Source organism: Aristolochia californica, unplaced genomic scaffold (genome assembly GCF_029961685.1).
Source record: "Aristolochia californica isolate CCGP_79_NKW_82.1479 unplaced genomic scaffold, dmAriCali1.0.hap1 SCAF_8, whole genome shotgun sequence".
NCBI classification, from domain to species: domain Eukaryota; kingdom Viridiplantae; phylum Streptophyta; class Magnoliopsida; order Piperales; family Aristolochiaceae; genus Aristolochia; species Aristolochia californica.
In genome coordinates, this window is record NW_027182279.1 from 2,972,054 (window position 1) to 2,990,472 (window position 18,419).

General features: G+C 40.3%; 1 protein-coding gene across 2 annotated transcripts; it reads right to left on the reverse strand.

The window, feature by feature from the left end:
* Nucleotides 1-5,529: 5,529 nt before the first annotated feature.
* Nucleotides 5,530-17,104, reverse strand: LOC137938174 (zinc finger CCCH domain-containing protein 19-like). 2 transcript variants are annotated; one of them, XM_068783160.1, is made up of 11 exons: nt 15,104-17,104; nt 14,939-15,018; nt 11,971-12,158; nt 10,787-11,705; nt 10,566-10,693; nt 9,523-9,582; nt 9,389-9,439; nt 8,722-8,792; nt 8,228-8,382; nt 7,120-8,138; nt 6,675-6,814 (listed from the first exon to the last, which is right to left on the reverse strand). In XM_068783160.1, exons 1-11 carry the CDS (start codon nt 16,945-16,947, stop codon nt 6,773-6,775), a joined length of 4,557 nt encoding a protein of 1,518 aa, XP_068639261.1. In that variant the 5' UTR covers nt 16,948-17,104; the 3' UTR covers nt 6,675-6,772. The 2 variants fall into 2 exon arrangements, with proteins under 2 accessions (XP_068639260.1, XP_068639261.1); XM_068783159.1 differs by having other exon boundaries at nt 5,530-8,138.
* Nucleotides 17,105-18,419: the final 1,315 nt, after the last annotated feature.

Below are 18,419 nucleotides of genomic sequence, written 5' to 3' on the forward strand. Positions count from 1 at the left end.
ACATTGAATTTGTTAAAATCTTCGAGTGTGTGCGTTCCGAAGGCCGTTTGACGTAATCAGAGTGAAGTTTGAGGATTGCATCCAACACCTTGTTGAAATACTTACTTATCGTCCAGTTTGATCTATCAAACATCTCTGTTGTGACACTATACACTTGTCCTTGACCAACAGTTAGGAGGAAATATGCAAGTTGTTCTTCAACTGAGATGGTCTTTGTGGCTGATAAAAACGTTTTACTAGAAAGTATATCTGCGAATTTGTGAACTACCAGTTGGTTCATCCTGTACACTTTACGAAATTTAACTGGAGATTTGTCTAGTGCCTTTTGCAAATACAATGGACCATTCATCCCACAAGAACATGGTACACGTCTGTTGCAATGGTACAGATAGTATCTTTCCATGGCGATCATCAAAGTTGTGAATGCAACCATAATTGCAACCTTTTCATCGTCTGTCATAGTATCCATGGAAATCGACAAATTCAATCGCCTAAAATTCATAAACACAAGTAAACATCAATCTTCAATCATAACCTATTTGCAATCACACCTATAAATAACCATATTCATCTACATTCCCACATCCTACATTCATCCACATTCACACATCCTACATTCATCCCCATTCCCACATCCTACATTCATCGACATTCCCACACCCTACATTCATCCTCATTCCCACATCCTACATTCATCCACATTCACACATCCTACATTCATCCGCATTCCACATCCTACATTCATCCACATTTCACATCCTACATTCAATCACATCCACATCCTACATTCAATCACATTCCACATCCATACTCAAAACACCATATTTATCTATGCAATATATAAACACAACAACATATCAAATTTAAATACAAACCATACTAATAAGTTTTGCAACGTCATAATTCAAATATCATGTCTACTACATAATAATATTCCAAAAAAATAGTGTATTTATAACGCATTACAATTAGTTTTCAAAACAAAATTTAAGCCACTCGACCCACTCTTCCACTGTCATTTCCATAAACATGACCTTCTTAGTTGGTGTATCCAACCATGAAGGAGCGCGATACTTCAATTCTGTAGGCAAGTCCGGGATTTCCCTGAGGGCGTTGACTCAACCTCTTACAATATCATCTTTCATCATGAAATTCTGAAATGTCTAATCAATTCGATCTATTGCATCAAAAATTCTGCTACTAGTGTCGTTATCGGGCATTTCGGTTATCTTTCTACGACGACTTGAAGATGACCATTTACTTCTTTCAGATTAATTACCTAGAGACTCATCCATGCTTAATAATGGTGATGGAGTATCCCTAACTATATCAACATCCGCTGGCTCATCCATCGGGACATGTTCCGATTCACGGATCACCTCATCGCCCTGATCTACAAAGGTTGCAGCTCCTGACCCTACCGCTATTGTGTTTCCCACCACCACAGCTAATTTGTCGTACAGGGGGCAGCCTTCACGTCTGTACTTCTCAGCATATTTATGCTCCTACAAGAATAAAACATCATTTAGACGTCTTGGAATAGAGTTATACTAACGCGAAAAACATAAAAAATATTTGATAGTACATCATGTAGTCGAGCCATACAGATTTACTGACCTTTATGTAATCAAGCCATACAGAATTACATGCAGTAACTCGTTGTGTGGTTGCATCACAACCAAACCCACTAGTGTTGATACAGCTCGTTACCGTTTGGTATGTTTTCTTCCATGCTCTTGTTCGATTCTTCACCTGCTCAACAGTTTTTTTCATGACTGTCTTCATTGAACTTATTTACACAGTCCATGTATACCTCATGCTTCCACACCCCGTTAGGCAACTTGTTCCCTAGATTGACCTGCTCGACCAAGAGATCGAGCATTTTGCTATCATCATCGAATGTCCAAATATCATATGTTCGACCACTTGGTTGTCTTCTTGCAGCCATGTATAATCTAAATCCGATACGGTTCTCACGGAAAAAACTTTATCAGACAACCTTTACTCGTCACGGAAACACAAACCATAAAAAAAAAATACCAACACAAACCATAAAAAAAATACCATGTGGTGGATATGTATAATACCCGAATCTCCTTACCACATGGCAAAAACATTTCATAGCACTTCAAAAATTCTCAACAACATTCTCACACATTTCAAAATTAATTAAATTATTTTCACTAATGCATATGCACTAAACAATGAAAACACACACACATCAAATCCAAATTCACCGAAGACCCCTGGTAGAGCCCCATATAACTTCGCAGTCACTATGAACTGTACCTCGTCAGTGATGGGGGTCGGGTTTCGTTGGCTAATGGACGCCCGTGTAGGCGACTCAACCTTGTTTGAATTGGACTAAAAACCCCTAAACATTAATTCCAGAACTTAATACCTTAAAAGCCCAAAACCCTAAACACTAAACCCCCCCCTTCCCCCCCCCCCCCCCCCCCCCCCCCCCCCCCCTCACACACACACACACACAAAAAAAAAACCTAAAAAACCCTAGAGCTTAAAAACACAAAACCCCCTAAACCTTAAAAATCGTAATCCCTAAAATACCCTAAACCCTTAGCCTAAACCGTAAACCCGAAACACAAACCATAAAAAAATACCATGTGGTGGATATGTATAATACCCGAATCTCCTCACCATATAGCAAAAACATTTCATAGCACTTCAAAAATTCTCAACAACATTCTCAAACATTTCAAAATTAACTAAATTATTTTCACTAATGCATATGCACTAAACAATGAAAACACAAACACATCAAATCCAAATTCACTGAAGACCCATGGTAGAGCCCCATATAACTTCACAGTCACTATGAACTGTACCTCGTCAGTGATGGGGGTCGGGTTTCGTTGGCTAATGGACGCCTGTGCAGGTGACTCAACCTTGTTTGAATTGGACTAAAAACCCCTAAACACTAATTCCAGAACTTAATACCTTAAAAGCCCCAAACCCTAAACCCTAAACCCTAACCCCCCCCCCCCCCCCCCCCAAAACCTAAAAAACCCTAGAGCTTAAAAACACAAAACCCCCAAAATCTTAAAAACCATAAACCCCCTAAACCTTAAAAATCTTAATCCCTAAAATACCCTAAACCCTTAGCCTAAACCGTAAACCCGAAACACAAACCATAAAAAAAATACCATGTGGTGGATATGTATAATACCCGAATCTCCTCACCTCATGGCAAAAACATTTCATAGCACTTCAAAAATTCTCAACAACATTCTCACACATTTCAAAATTAATTAAATTATTTTCACTAATGCATATGCACGAAACAATGAAAACACACACACATCAAATCCAAATTCACCGAAGACCCCTAGTAGAGCCCCATATAACTTCGCAGTCACTTTGAACTGTACCTCGTCAGTGATGGGGGTCGGGTTTCGTTGGCTAATGGATGTCCGTGTAGGTGACTCAACCTTGTTTGAATTGGACTAAAAACCCCTAAACACTAATTCCAGAACTTAATACCTTAAAAGCCCAAAACCCTAAACCCCCTCCACCCCCCCAAAAACCTAAAAGACCCTAGAGCTTAAAAACACAAAACCCCCAAAACCTTAAAAACCATAAACCCCCTAAACCTTAAAATTTCTAATCCCTAAAATACCATAAACCCCTAGCCTAAACCCTAAACCCGAAACACAAACCATAAAAAAAAAAAACTAAACCATCAAACCTTAAACCCTATCACCTACTAAACTCTAAACCCTAAACACTAATTCCAGGACTTAATACATTAAAATCCCTAAACCCTAGACCCTACACCCTAATTCCAAACCCTAAACCCAAAAAACCTTAAACCCCCTAAACCTTAAAAACCCTAATCCCTAAAATACCCTTAACCATAAACCCTAATTACGCACTAAACCCTAAACCTAAAAAACCTTATACCTTAAAAACCCTAAACCCCCTAAACCTTAAAAACCCTAATCCCTAAAATACCCTTAACCCTAAACCCTAATTATGCACTAAACCCTAAACCCTAATTTAGACTATAAACCGTAACCCTAAATCCCATAGTAATGCACAAATAACCCCCAATTACGCACTGAAAATAAATTTAAATCAAATAAAATACTAATTTAATGAAAAAAATTCGGGTTTAGGCATACCTTCTGAAATTTGGGGAAATCCGAAGCCGAAGGGTGAAGCCGAAGGGTGAAATCGAAGGGGGAAATCCGAAGCCAAAGGGTGAAATCGATGCCTAATCGAGACTAGCCAGAGAGAGAAGGGAGTGGGAGGCCGAAAGGGAGAAGAGAGGGAGAAGACAGAGAAGAAAGGAAGGTCGGGAGGGAATAGAGACAGAGAAGCGAGAGAGAGCTTGTCCGAGAGAAGAGAGGGAGTCACGGAGACTAGAGAGGGGGTGCGACAGAGAGGGCGAGGCCGAGAGAAGACCGAGAGTTGAGGCCGGAGACGAGAGGGAACTGAGATGGTGGCCGAGATCAACGTCGGGGACGCAGGGAGACGAAGGACGAGATCAATGTCGGGGGCGCAGGGAGATGAGAGAGGGAAGGGAGTGCGGGAGAGAGGAAGAAAAAAGAAAAAGACGACGCGCGATGGGGGGGGTGCGAGGAGAGAGAGCGAGGTCGTCCTTCAATTCGAAGAAGATCAAAAAGGGACTTCTTCCACATGATTGAAATTAAACCGTGGAGATGAAGGGCCCTTTCATCCCCTGCATCGAGATGAAGCTTCATCTACGCTTCAATAACGACTTCAATTGTTGAAGGGCGTTATGTGGTTGAAGATCATCTTGTCCTTCAAGTTGACTAAGAGTTTTAAGTTTAATGGAGTCCATAGAGGGGAAAAAAAAAGTGGAGGGGATTATTATCTTTTGCAGAGGATTGATCCCAATTCCACTGCAAACCCTAATGCCAAATCCAAAGTTCAGAAGAAGACGATCCTAGAAGAATCTGTTCCTCTCCGACGAGCACTCGGGAACGGCCGGCTTCATCTATGTTGGAACCCGAAGAGCAGAGGAGAAAGTTCGATCCAACATCTGGAGTGCACAGCTTCTCCCGTTTTTCAATACACTTGCAGCTGGGTTCTGGTGGTGTTGCTTTTCACGGAAAACCCGATGTTCTTGCTTTCAAGCTCAAATGGAGTGCTTCCCAATTGAGGCATCGCAAATCAATCCTTCTCTTCTACATTCCCGTCATCTTTTGTTAAACAGGTATGATACTTTCATGCAAAAAATTTAATATAATCTAATAATAATTCGGAAAACTGGTCTCCAGTTTGAATCTTCCCTCCGATCCAATTTATAGTCAGACCGGACTAACAGGCCTGATACATGTTTTTGAAAATCATTAAGATCCACCTCAATAAACAAAAACACATTATAGCCACAAAACAAGAGAGCAGAACACAGACTTCATCTTCACCGGCAATGTACATGAACGCAGCAAGTCAACTGGTACAGGGAATGTAAGTCGACACTCACCATCAAAGCTTGCTAAAGAAGGATGGAATATGAACCCAGAAGAAGAAAAGGAACACTAGTGAATGAAAAGGTGGTGAGTGGGCATTATAATCTGAACGGCACAAGCTTTACATTACATCAAAATAAAGCTTAAGCATCCCTATTAAGCCAAAAATCCCACTGGAAAAATGCCTGTACAGGATCTAAAAACTGTTAACCCCTATTTCCCTTACTTTACCTCCAACTTACTTTCAAGTATGGAGATAGTCACAAGCAGCTCCCTTTTTGCAGTGTCCATTCTCATGGAACTTGCACACTCTCGGCCCTCTATTTGTTGGTCCAGTCGGACCACGGCCTCCACCTAAGGATGGCCTGCTCCAAGGTTGCCTCGCACCACCCTGCCCTGAATCATTACCACCTTGAAAACCTCGATCCCCATGGCCAGAAAACCTTTCTCCATTATGATTATATTTACCACCCCATGAACCAGGGCCTCCTGGTGTACCCCAGCCTGTATTGGTATTCCCCTGAGATGTAGCTCCCAAGCCAGTGGTAGGGTTTCCTTGTCCAGCTGGTGGAATCCATGCAGTATTTGTGTTTCCTTGTGGAGCAGCTCCCCAGCTTGGGTTCACATTTTGAGTCTCTGGCGTACCCCAGCTGCCATTGGCATTTCCTTGTGCTGCTACTCCCCACCCTGCATTTGCATTTCCTGGTGTTGGAGCTCCGGAGCCTGGGTTTAAATTGTTGCCTTCTGGGCCTGGTGGACCCCAAACCTTGCTAGAATTTTCTGGTGTGGAGCCCCACCCGGTGGCTGGATTGGTAGATGACGACTGCCAATTAGCAGTGGAAGTGTTTTGGCTGTGGACTCCAGCATCGTTTAAAGCAGGGCCCCATCTTGAGGGCTTCACTTTTGGCTCAGTTGGTGATGCTGACCATTTATCACCATTTACATTAGGAGGGCCTGTCAAGTTATGAGTACCTGCAGATTCGACAACCATATCTGGCCTCTGTGATTGGCCAAGTCCCCATCCAGCAGTTGCAGATTGCTGGCTCGAATCAGTTTGCTCAAGTCTTTGTCCTGTAGTTGGTCCCACTACATGAGTTGCTGACCGACTCCCATGAGAACCTGGTAAAGTAACCTGGTTTTGTGAGCTGAACTGAAGAGTTTCTTCTGTTGGTAATGGAATTGGACCCTTCCCACTTGGAGGCTCACTTGAAGCGTGAACCACTTGAGGTATGGGTATCGCACTTCCAGAAGCTATAATAGCATGACCATCACTTCTCTCAGATGGAACTTGTTCTGGGGCTTTGGCAGCCAAGTCATCAATAGGTTGGCCGGGAAGAAAAACAACAGCACTCTGGCTCCTACCATGTGTTGGAGAAACAGATGAATGAGTTAAACGATTAGAGACTTGGGCAGAATCAGAGACGTCTGAATTAAAGGGCCATTGGCCCCAATTAGTAATTGCTTTTGTAGGTTCTTTCAACATGACCGGAGGTTGCTGAGATCCACCGCTTCCTGGATTTGGAGAATTACCCCAATCCCCACTGCTAGACTTAGGAGTTGGAGTAGGAGGATTGAAGGACTCATTTCCTCCTCCAGGCATCATTAGTGGAGCTGGGTGGCCCCATCCACCACCGATTCTGTTAGAAACAGGTGCTGAAGATACCTGTTGGGGTAGAGGTACAATGACGCCTGTGGTACCCCATGCTGGGTTTGTTGTTTGAACTCCCGTCCACCCTCCACTGCTCAGGCTTGGGGTAAGGGTTGGCGGACCCGAAAATTCATTTCGAGTAGTCTGATTTGGGCTCCAAACTTCAGTTCTGACGGACGTTGCTTGCGGTTGACCTGAAGGACCTGAATTATTATTAGATTGAAACCCAGCTGATTGATCAGTATTCCATGAATTTCCATGATTCTGCCCCGAACTCCATCTAGCTGCATCAAATCCCATCCTATCCTCCCCTCCTCTATATGTGGGTGTGGAATTTGTATGGCCTTGAGACTGGCTCGACCAACCATTGTTAGAGGGCACTTTCGACATGTCGCAGCCTTGAGAAGGATTGCCAGCCCATCCACTCTTCACTTCCACCTTAGGTGCAGCTAAGCTGTATGGCTGATTCCCAGCCCAACCACCTTGCTGGTTATAATCCGTATTATCAGGAACAGCAGTACCACTATAAAAAGCCTTCGGCGGTTCCCACTCAGGCAGGTCTTTTTGAAACTTCCCAGCCAGTGCATCAGTCAACAATATCGAGTCATCTTGACTCTCAGATGTTCTCCAGATTTTCAAGTCAGCAGGAAAGTATCCAGTTGTATTCCACTTGCGCAATTGGGTTATTGAGAAGGGTCCCTGAATTTTCCGAGATGGATCTTCATAGTGCCACATTTTTTCTGCTTCATTTATGTTTGAAGTTACTATTGCTGTAGAGTTTGAAGGTACAGGTGCAGATTTTACAACAGGCTGGGCAGTGACTGAAGCATCTTTCTTTGGGGTGTCCCAATTGTTGGCATTGGATCCAACTGCTCCATCATTCCAAGAGGTTTCCTTAATTCCCTCACCAGCAAAAGCAGAAGGATCTGCCCTATCCCAGCTAGCTCCTTTGATAGTTGTATTTCTGCTTTGTTCCCAACTACTCACAGTTTTACCCTTTCGACCATATCCAGAATCTCTTGCCCTGAAGTTGTCTGCAAGAAGTGCAACAGTTACATTATTATATGATAAATTGCCAGAAAAACACCGACATCTGAGCAGAGGATGAGAAAGGCACAAGTACCACGTCTTTTATCTTCTGCATCTACCTCTTCTTCATCAGATTCATGGCTTGGATCCATGTTTGGATCAGCATGTACTTCAGAAAGTTCCTGTAGTCTACGAGCTCGCTCCTCAGCGCTCTTCAGGACTTGAAGCTTTTCTACACATTCCCTAAGCGTTGAGGAAGGTGAAGGACAACTAAGGTTCTATTTTCCAGTATTTTTTCACATTCCAAATAACTCTTCTGGGCATAGACAGTATGTATCAGAAGTATCTTTTGTTTTTTTCCCACAGAGAAAAAAAATTCAAAAACTCATGAGTATGAATCAAAGGCATATGTGAGAAGTATCTACAAAACAGACATTACAACTATGACAGTGAAGTCAGAAAAGAACCCTATCTTTATGCAATTCCTTATCATTAATATTAGTAGTAAGATAGCTATTTCTTTTTTGAAAAAAATTAGCTCCTAGGGTTTTTTAAATCTTAATCCTACTAAAATTTATCAAAGGATATTCTTTTCTACGCCCTTTTTCACTCGCTCGATCACGAAGATGACTGAGCCGTAGAATCTCCGTCTCCAACCACTGCAACCAAGAATTAGAGTCAAAACTACAGATATTCAAGAAGAATGTGTGAAAATAAACCTTAGTAGTCCTACATGGTCGAGGTTTAAAAAAATATTTTGTGAGAATTTAATTAAGGGGAGAAATAATATACGAAATGCATTCTTTTGTTTAGTCCTTCCTTTGGTAATGGTGGAAGTCTTTTGTTCTTACAAATAGTGAATGGTGGAAATTTATTGAAAGAAGCCAGAGCTAAAGACATACCATGCTACAACAGAGGGCACGTTGGTGAAAAATACTAGATTACACTAAACTAGGAAGAGAAAAGACATCCAAACCAGGAAATGGTGGATAACATTTTCCAAACCAGTATTTTAGAAGTTAATAAACTGGTTGGGAAGTGGAGAACCAAGTGATAGAGAAATGGGAAAGCAAATGTCCACATGGATGCTTCTGAAAATAGCCTTGGCTCAAGTCACCCAGTGATAGAGGTGCCTTATGTGCACAGGTGTGTATGTTTTGTTACCAACAGAATGAAAATAAATTAAAATTAAAAATAAAAATGAAAACCTTGAAAATAAACAATTGAAAAAACAGGGACCACGAATGTTACTCACATCATTTACTCTAATAGTCTGAAGGGCCCTGGCTTTCACTTGAACCTCTCCCTATTGAAGTAGTCAATTGTAAGGAGTAAAGAAAATAGATAGAAGGAAATCTGAGGAAAATAAGTTTGAGGAACAAAGATTACCACAGAAAGTCGATTAATAAATCCACATTTTATGCATTGTCGTAACCTCTTACACTCTTCCTGAAACCAAATTAAAAGTCACAACAGAGACATGAAAGTACTAACAACTAAGAAAGGCAATACCATTAGAAGTGCAGTAATATCATCAAACATGTGAAGATTTATAGAATTAAGCTTTTTTTCACAAATTAGATCTCCCAGTTTTAAATTACATAAGAACAGGATGTAAATTGTAATTTTTCCAACAAGAGGACTAGGTTTTTACTTTCTTGATCAAATAACAGCTCATTTTTCAACCATAATTAATTCCAACTATTAACATTTAACTACAGTCTCAGGCCTCTGTAAATGAGGAAGATAGTCTCAGGTGAGTTGAAGCATGAAAAATAACTTTGTCACAATTTTCAATATAAAAATTAGAAAATAATAGAACAGAAAAGAAGAAAGACATGTTGCTAAGCCATACTTAATGGGACAAGGCTTTGAAGGAAAAGAAGAAGAAGAAGAAGAAACACAAGATCCTTTTCTACGCTAGCCCTAGGAAGAGAGAGGAAGAGAGAGAAAGAGAGATGTCAAAGGTAACAAAAACAACACCTTTACACCTGCTTAAGCCTCTCCCTTCAGGATTCATCACATGAGGGGTTGTGTAGGAAAATCAAAATACATCAACAGGTCATATTGAAAAGGATTTTTTCCTGTTTCTGTTTCAGTTAAACGGCATACCCGTCATCCATACAGAATCAGAAGCTTATTACATAAATAATAATTTTACCCTTCTCAATTGCCAGGTTAATGGAACCACAACTTCTGTTAGGGTAACTATCCCCTATACTCTAAGCTGTTGTTATTCAAGGCCACTTTAGACCTCTTCTAGAATATTGTGAAAGTTGGAGCCTGACGTGAGATAAGAAATATATTCAAGTTACTAGGAAAACCTTTTAAAGGAAAATCTCCTACATGCCACACATTTTTCATGGGAACTGTAATAGATCAAACATTATAAAAAGGAAAAAAATTGTGTTAAAACGATGGTGTTCAATCACCTCGGAGAACTCCTGATTCGAAATTGTATCAATAGATATTATCTCTGTCTTATTCAAATTAAGTATCTCAAGGGTGACATCTGTGGTCCTTTTGCCGGTTTTATATGCTTCAGCAGCCTTTCCAATGCCTGAAAGCAAAATCCCAGTTTCTATGAATATGACACAGCCCAATACATCAATAGCAGAAACTCTTAAACACTTATGGGATAACATGTTTTTACCTACAACTTGGACAAGCCTATACATATCTTGCTTTTGGCCAGTGCCAGATATTCTTATTCTCACAAAAGCACCAACAACCTTCTCTTGGAATGTCTCCATATCTTCAAGCAAATCTTCCATCAGATTGCGTCTCAAGTAAATAAGGTTAATATTATGAACATCAATAGCTGCATAATCATCAAGATTATTTTGTGGCATCCTCTCTTCCACCCTTTTCCCCTTTCTCCTTCTCTTGTCCATCCTTGTGCCATCAATAGTACCATCAGTCTCCATCACAATAGCCTCAGTATCAGTGATACCATCCTGACCAGCATCTGTCTCAGAAGGAACCTCCTTTATAAGAAAGTGTGATTCAAGAAGTTTCAGCATTTCAAAATGTCCAACACGAGCTTTCCCAAAGAGATTCATAAGCCTCGAGTCACATATTATTTGACTTTTCCGACGTGGATCACGAAGTTTGTTTTGTTTGATGTACTCCAGCAAAAGAGCTTGAACATCGTACTGAGACAGGATTGATGTATCTCCATTTTTCATGTGTGAGACGAACTCCAAAAGCTCTTTTGAAGCCCACTGACTGTCCTCAGGGAGAGAAAATTGGTCCACTTCAACAACTTTTGGTGCACTAGTAAGACTCTTGTCAGCTGGGGTCGACCGAGACCGTTTCTTTGCCTTCTTTTTTGAAGTCTTATTGCCCTCACCTTGTCCAGATGCGCTATCAGAGCTGGAACCACGGTCATTCTTAGCATCATAAAGCTCATCAGAGGAATTATCATTACGAGCTGAAACACCAGATGATTTTAAAGGAGCTTTTGCTCTAGAAAGCTCTTCTAATGTCAATGATAGTTTTCCTTTCAGATCTAACCAATATTCCTTGAATAAATACTCCCAGCTGTTTCTGTCATCAAAATTAACAACACCCTGCATGCACATAAACCAATAAAACTCAAGCTCTAGATAGACCGCAAATTCGAACATTGAAACTAGACAAGATAAGCAACAATCTTTCTGATCTACAATCAACCCAAAACTTCACAGACCATAGAATGGTCCAGGAGAAATATAAAGGAATTTCAGAAATAGCTTCAATCACCAAAAATATAGCATACAGAAATGATACGACATCCTAAATAATATCCTCATAAAAAGTAATACAACCAGAGGAGGGCAAGCTGATATCACATACCATCTCCTTATTTTCCTGCTCATTTCTTTCAATCAGCATTACGGTTCTCATACAAGTTTCACAAAATCCTTTATTTCCTCGTACACAAAAAAAACCAGCCTCCTTGATACACCCCTTGCACAATGAAAATGTACAAGTATAACACATGTAGTGTGCAGCCTTTTCACAGCTACTACATATATGCCAACCTGAAAAGCATCACAGACATAACACATAGAATTTCATGAATCAGCCAATTTTCACATATAAAGTTAGGACTACGAAAAAAACAGACAAATAAAAGAAACAAAATACATAAACAACAAGAAAACAAAACAAGCTACTAGAGAAGCTCATTCACTAAGTGATCAAAAGCTCATAAAAAAAAACTCCTACATAAAGGATAGAAAAACGAACGCTACACACTGTTAGCACCCATGGCAAGCACCAAAAAAGTAAAGGATGTCATCCATGCAACAGACCATCCAGAAGTAACTGAGCTTCTAAGCTTGATCTCCTTGACTAGATAAGGATCAAACAAAACCCCTTAGTCAACCATGAAATTTTGTACAAGAATCTCAACCACCCTCTCTAGTCCAGAGTTTTCATAATCCAGTACAAAGAATATTTAATAGTCACGTCACAATGGTTTCTAAAAATGAAATTCCCCAACCTTCAGGAAATCTACTAATTCAAGTAACCCAAAATTAAGCATTTAGAGCAGTGAAAAGGATGGTGCTCTCAACTCTGAAAAAAGAGTATGATCTTCACTCTACTTATAGAATAACATAAAGTTCAGAGCAACCACATCTTTCACCTTCTGGACATGCATCAACCAGAAGTTCCAATGTTCTACCTCCCCCAAGGAGGCCGACTGTATCAACATAGCCTAAGGCAAACAACACGTTTTAAAGACTTTGTTGCCAAGACCTTTTGTCAAAGAAACCTACAATAATATTCCACAGAAACCTTTCGTTCGCATAAACAACAGTACAAGAGGCCTACTTTGAAGAGTGATAGCTCTTTTTATTTCAATGTACAGAGTGATAGGTCATTAAAGGTTAGCTTTTTCCCTAATGCAAGTTTCAAACTTCTATGAATTCTAAAAGGAGACATTCCTATGAACTATTTCCAAACCAGAACCAGATTTCAAGCTTATTGTCTGATAAGCACTCTATGCTAAAGTTGCCTTAACAAAGTTAGTTATTAAAAAAAACTAAAAAACATTAGAGAGAATTCCTAGGATCTGAGTCTAAAGGTAACAAGAGCACAATCACTGTATTTTAAAATCTTTCACCTTCTCAAATAAATATATATATATATATAATTTATTTATTTTTATTTATCTTCAAACCCACGTTTAGTAGTTAAATGAAAATTTTTACCCAATTCTTGGCAATTAATTTAAACTGAAAGTTGCATCTCTTTGAAACTTGGCACTTTCATTGTCGTCGGGGGGTGGGGGGGGGGGGGGGGGTGGTGCAGTTCATTACGCTCCCACGTCCAAAAAATTTATGTGAAGGATAAAAGTTGTAATAATCTCAACCAAAATTCAACTTTCATTTCATCATGTCTCCTTGCCGCTATAACATGCTGCCAGCTTTGTATACCTCTCACTTTATTTTCTTTATCAGAAATTTTTTCCTCTCATTTTTATTATGTTAATAAGTGGCAACCCACTAGATAAATGGAGTCACCTTACGCCTAATACTGTATTTCCACCATCCCTTTAATATATTAGTCACTTAAATTGGTGCATCTCCCTGATATTTTGTGTGGTCAGATATCTGAAAAATACTAGATTCATTCCGTTTTCAACCTGTGAAAAACATCAGGATTGATCTCTCTTGCCTCCATACATGCCAAAAACTCCAGGAGTGATCTCTCCTGCCTCTGTGCAAAACTATATCATGGGGGTGAATTTCTCTTCCTACTTTTTGACAAATTTAGGTGAAGCATAGAATAAGAAATAGAAAATCCTTCACACAACTAAATTAAGATTCCTGCATCATGAACTAATACAATGTCTTCATATACTGCAGTCACTCAAGTCACACAAACAGCATTACATTCTGGTGACGGTTGTCCTTGAATATAACTACAAGCAAATGCATAATAAACTAATGTTGATAGGCCTAGCAAAAGTACGAACAACTTTTCTTTTTGAATCATAGAATGACTAATGACCATTATGGTTTCAAAGGTCTCAAGGTAAGACCACCTGCTCAATCTTTACATTTTGTCCAAAACATGAGATGTAGCCGAATTGTCCTATATACTGCTCTACAAATTGGAAGCAAATATGGAAATCCTCGAGCAATCAAACACTACTTGAGGTATAAGCACCCAAACAAACAAAATATCGTGCCATGTCAAGCATGTTAAAGTTCCTAAATTAATTTCCATCTTTTTTTCTCATTGTCTGCAGGTCTCGTTCAAGAATAATGAATGTGTCACCCAATTAAAACACCACCTAAAATTGTGATGCCACTTCAGAGCACACGAACATGTGGATGTCAGGAAACAATGGGCACACTGGCACTCATATGATAGCAAATGACACTAGCAACCAGCTAAACTATCTCTCTTGCTTCAATAATGTTCTCCCAACCTTTCATGGTAAAAGATAGACCATCGAACAACAGATAAACAAACTCATAACAATCATACGAGAAGTTAGAGAAGATAGGTACTAAGAACCAGATGTTACAGAGTCACAAAACAGTCAACAGGGAGAATGAGACAGAAAGTGATGTAATGGTCAATGGAAACCAACACTAACTAAAGGAACCAGAGATCATCCAACTATCAAAACTAAAGCCTATATGAAAAGGAAATAGAGCCATAATACCAATCAAATTTGTCCATAAACCATATTCCCTCAGCTACAGCATTCACATAAGAATGAAAAACAATATAAACAGCACCAGAGCTAAAGACATAGAACAAGAAGCAGAAAAATGCTAGATAAGACGATAACAAAACATACCGCAGTTCCATTTTCCCTTGGATCGGAAGAATGCCTCATCACGATTGACACATGAAGGGTGATAAGCCTTTGGACAACCCCTAACCATCCGATGACAGCCAAAACATTAGCAAACGAAAAGTAGATACAGCTTGAAGCAAGAAGCAATTCACAATAAAAACTGACCTGCGATCACAGAGAACGAGGTTCCCTCCATCAAAACAAATAAAGCATACATCCTCTTCTTCCTTCCTTCTTGTTGAGGCCCTCGGTTGAACCCTTGAAGGTCGGCCCCGCTTTCGTTTCTCTCTTTTTGACTCGGCAAGGCCTTCTTCCCCATCCTCTGCCTCCTCCTGCGCATCCTTCTCATCCATCAGAACAGCCAAAGGAGAACCGGCAGCAGGAGGAGAGATACAGAACTCTGCTTCTTCCATTTTATGAATTTCATTTCCATCTGGAGGAGAACTGGTGGAAGGAGGGGCATCAATTAAACGTGAATCCTCCTTTTCATGAATTTCCTTTCCGGAAGGAGGAAAGCAAACAGACTGGGGCAGACCCGTAAGCTGTGCATCTTCCATTTCATGGCCTTTATCTGCAGCTACGGGAGAACAGAAGGCTGGAGCAGAACCAGCAAGTTCTGTATCCTCCGTTTCGAGAAAATCACGTCTAGGAGAAGTAAATGCTTGAGAAACGCCAACAGATGGAGAACCCCCCACTTCAACAACTTTATCTTCATTCATAGAAGAAGCATGGGTCTCCACAGCATCTTCATAATCTTCACGATCTTCACGAACTTCATCTCCAGATAAGGGAGAACTGATCGGCTGAGAAGCACCGATGAACTTTGAACCCCCCGTTACATGAACTTCGCGACCAGCGTTAGGAGAAGCAGCAGACTCAGAGGCAGCGATGAATTGAGAGTCCTCAAATTCACAAACTTCAGTTCCAGCCGTGGGAGAAGCAATGTACCCCGAAGTCCCATCTGGAGAAATTCCCATTTCGCATGCTTCATCTCCAGCTAAGGGAGAACCAACGTTCTTAGAAGCGCTAATAATTTGAGAACCCTGCATTTGAGACCCCTCCACTTCACGAACTTCAACTCCAGCCACTGAAGAATCGACGAGTTGGGAAGAACCAGCACATTGCGGTTTCTCTACTGCATCGAGCTCATCTACATGACTATCAGAACCAATCGGTTCGGAGGCACCAATGGCTTGTGAATCTGATACGACACGGACTTCGCCTCCAGCAAGAAAAGAAGCAACAACTGGAGAATCACGGATTGATAGCAAATCCTCCGTTTCATGCAATTGCCCTCCTCTGGGAGAGAAACCGTCGGCCGGATGAACACTTATAGATCGCAAATCATCCAATTCGAACTCCTTCCCGGCTCCTCCAGGCGTATAAGCACTAACGGGCTCCGGAGCACCCTTTTGTAAATCCTTCATTTCAAGCACTGCCCCACCAGGCGTAGAAGCAGCTACAGAAACCTCGTCTCCCGCGAAAGAAGAATCCACGGCATGAGAAGCACCAATTGATAACGAATCCTCCATATCGTGGACTTCCCCACTTCGGAGGGAGGAACCGACTGTCGGAGCACTGATTGGCATCGATACAGCCAATTCACAGACTTGCCCTACTTCTTCTCCATATAAAGAAGACTTAACAGGCTCCGAAACGCTTTCAAATTGCGAATAAGCCATTCCATGCAGTGCTCCTTCCACATGCAAACTGCCTGAGGGAGCAGCAACGTCAAGCTCCGAACCGTCAGTATCACGAACTTCCTCACCGGAACCTATTGAAATAGAATTGGCGACAGGTTCAAAATTCCCCCTTTGCCAAGCTTTTCCTTCCATCTCAGAAGAATCCGAACCTGTCGAAGAACCAACGAGCTGGGTATCCTGCATCTCGTCACCTGCACCTTCCCTCTGTTCTAGACCACTCGACTCCTGGACTATAACCCCAGCTGCCGGCGTCTCAGACCGCTGAAGACCGGAAACCTCAAAAACGTCTTCTTCTTCCTGTTCCATGGCAAACAGAGAAGAAAATACTTCAAAACCCTAATGGAAAACCTAATTATGGGTGGGCTTCGTTCTATGGGCGATTAAGGAAAGAGCGAGGGAGAGGGAAATGGCGATTTATTGAAATCGCAGACTGCTCGTTCGCAAGAGCCAAACAATGGCACGAAGGGAGGCCACGCGCGAGGCGGAAACGTACACGAGCCATCGCTCGTTAGCAGAAATGCGACGGAGGCAATCTCATGGAAAACGGCCGAAAGGAGAAACCTCAGCGAACGCAAAGATTTACGAAAATGCCACGTTCCGGCTTTACGTTTTCCTGAACCCGTGTACGAACCAATTCCGGTCCGAGTCAGAAAACCAAAAATAGAATTTTTGGATATCCTTTCATGATAAATGAAAGTAATTGTCTACAAAAACATCATCTAGTCATAAATTCTTTTAGTTTCAAAGTGTTGGTTGACTTAAATTGGTAAGATAATCATAAGTTAATTAAGAATACATCGGGATGATATTGTTTATGGTCCTACTGATCTTGTCGTTCATTAATTGGATGTCATCAAATTTTTAGGTTTTTTAACGCGTCTTTTGTTTTATTATGATTATTATTGTGATCCCAACATCTCGATGTAGATAACATTTATTTTGGCTATTTTTTCGTTGTTGTTTTAATTTTTTTCCTATTATTGCATACACGAGTTACTGTAAGCTAGATTACAAAATCTATGATGTTCGCTCGTATTAAATGAGATAAATAAGGTCTGACTAAATCGTAACTATGAACTCATTTATTTACTTAGTTTTAGTGATCGAAAATTCTAAGGGTCTGTTTGGAACCCCTAGAAAAAAATTTGATAATTATTATTCCAAAAAATAGTTAGTAAAAATGAAATAATGATCAAATTATTCTTTTCACTAACTATTTCGGGAATGATAATGGTCAAACTTTTTTTTTTTTTTTTCATGGGGTTCCAAACAAACCCTAAGGGTAAGGATGGTTCATCTAAGTGTATGTGTTTCTTCCTTTCTCATGTCCATTTTATGAAATAAAAAAAACTAATAAATCATTAAACTATATGAGTGTTTAATTATGTAACAATAACTTATATTTGCCCAAACAATTATTTTTTAAAATATTATACGTAAATCTCATCTTGTCAATCAAACAAACTTCCTTGCTTATAATCACTAAATGGTGAAATTACTAGTTGGATAAGGGAGCCAAAACTAGCATTTGTTTATCACAAAAGTTTTGCATAAACAACTCTCAGATCTACGATTGCTAATATATTTTATGCGATAATTTTTTTAAAAAAGTGACTTAAAGCGAGCTAAATCAAACATCATAGCTGATTTAAAAAGAAATAATGTATTTAATTAAATGGACAATGCATGTGTGTATGTTGAGGAAGGGGGGACAAAATGAAACTCAAGGGTTCACGACGCTTCCGCATGGTTGTTGATAGGTTGCCTTCATCCCGAAG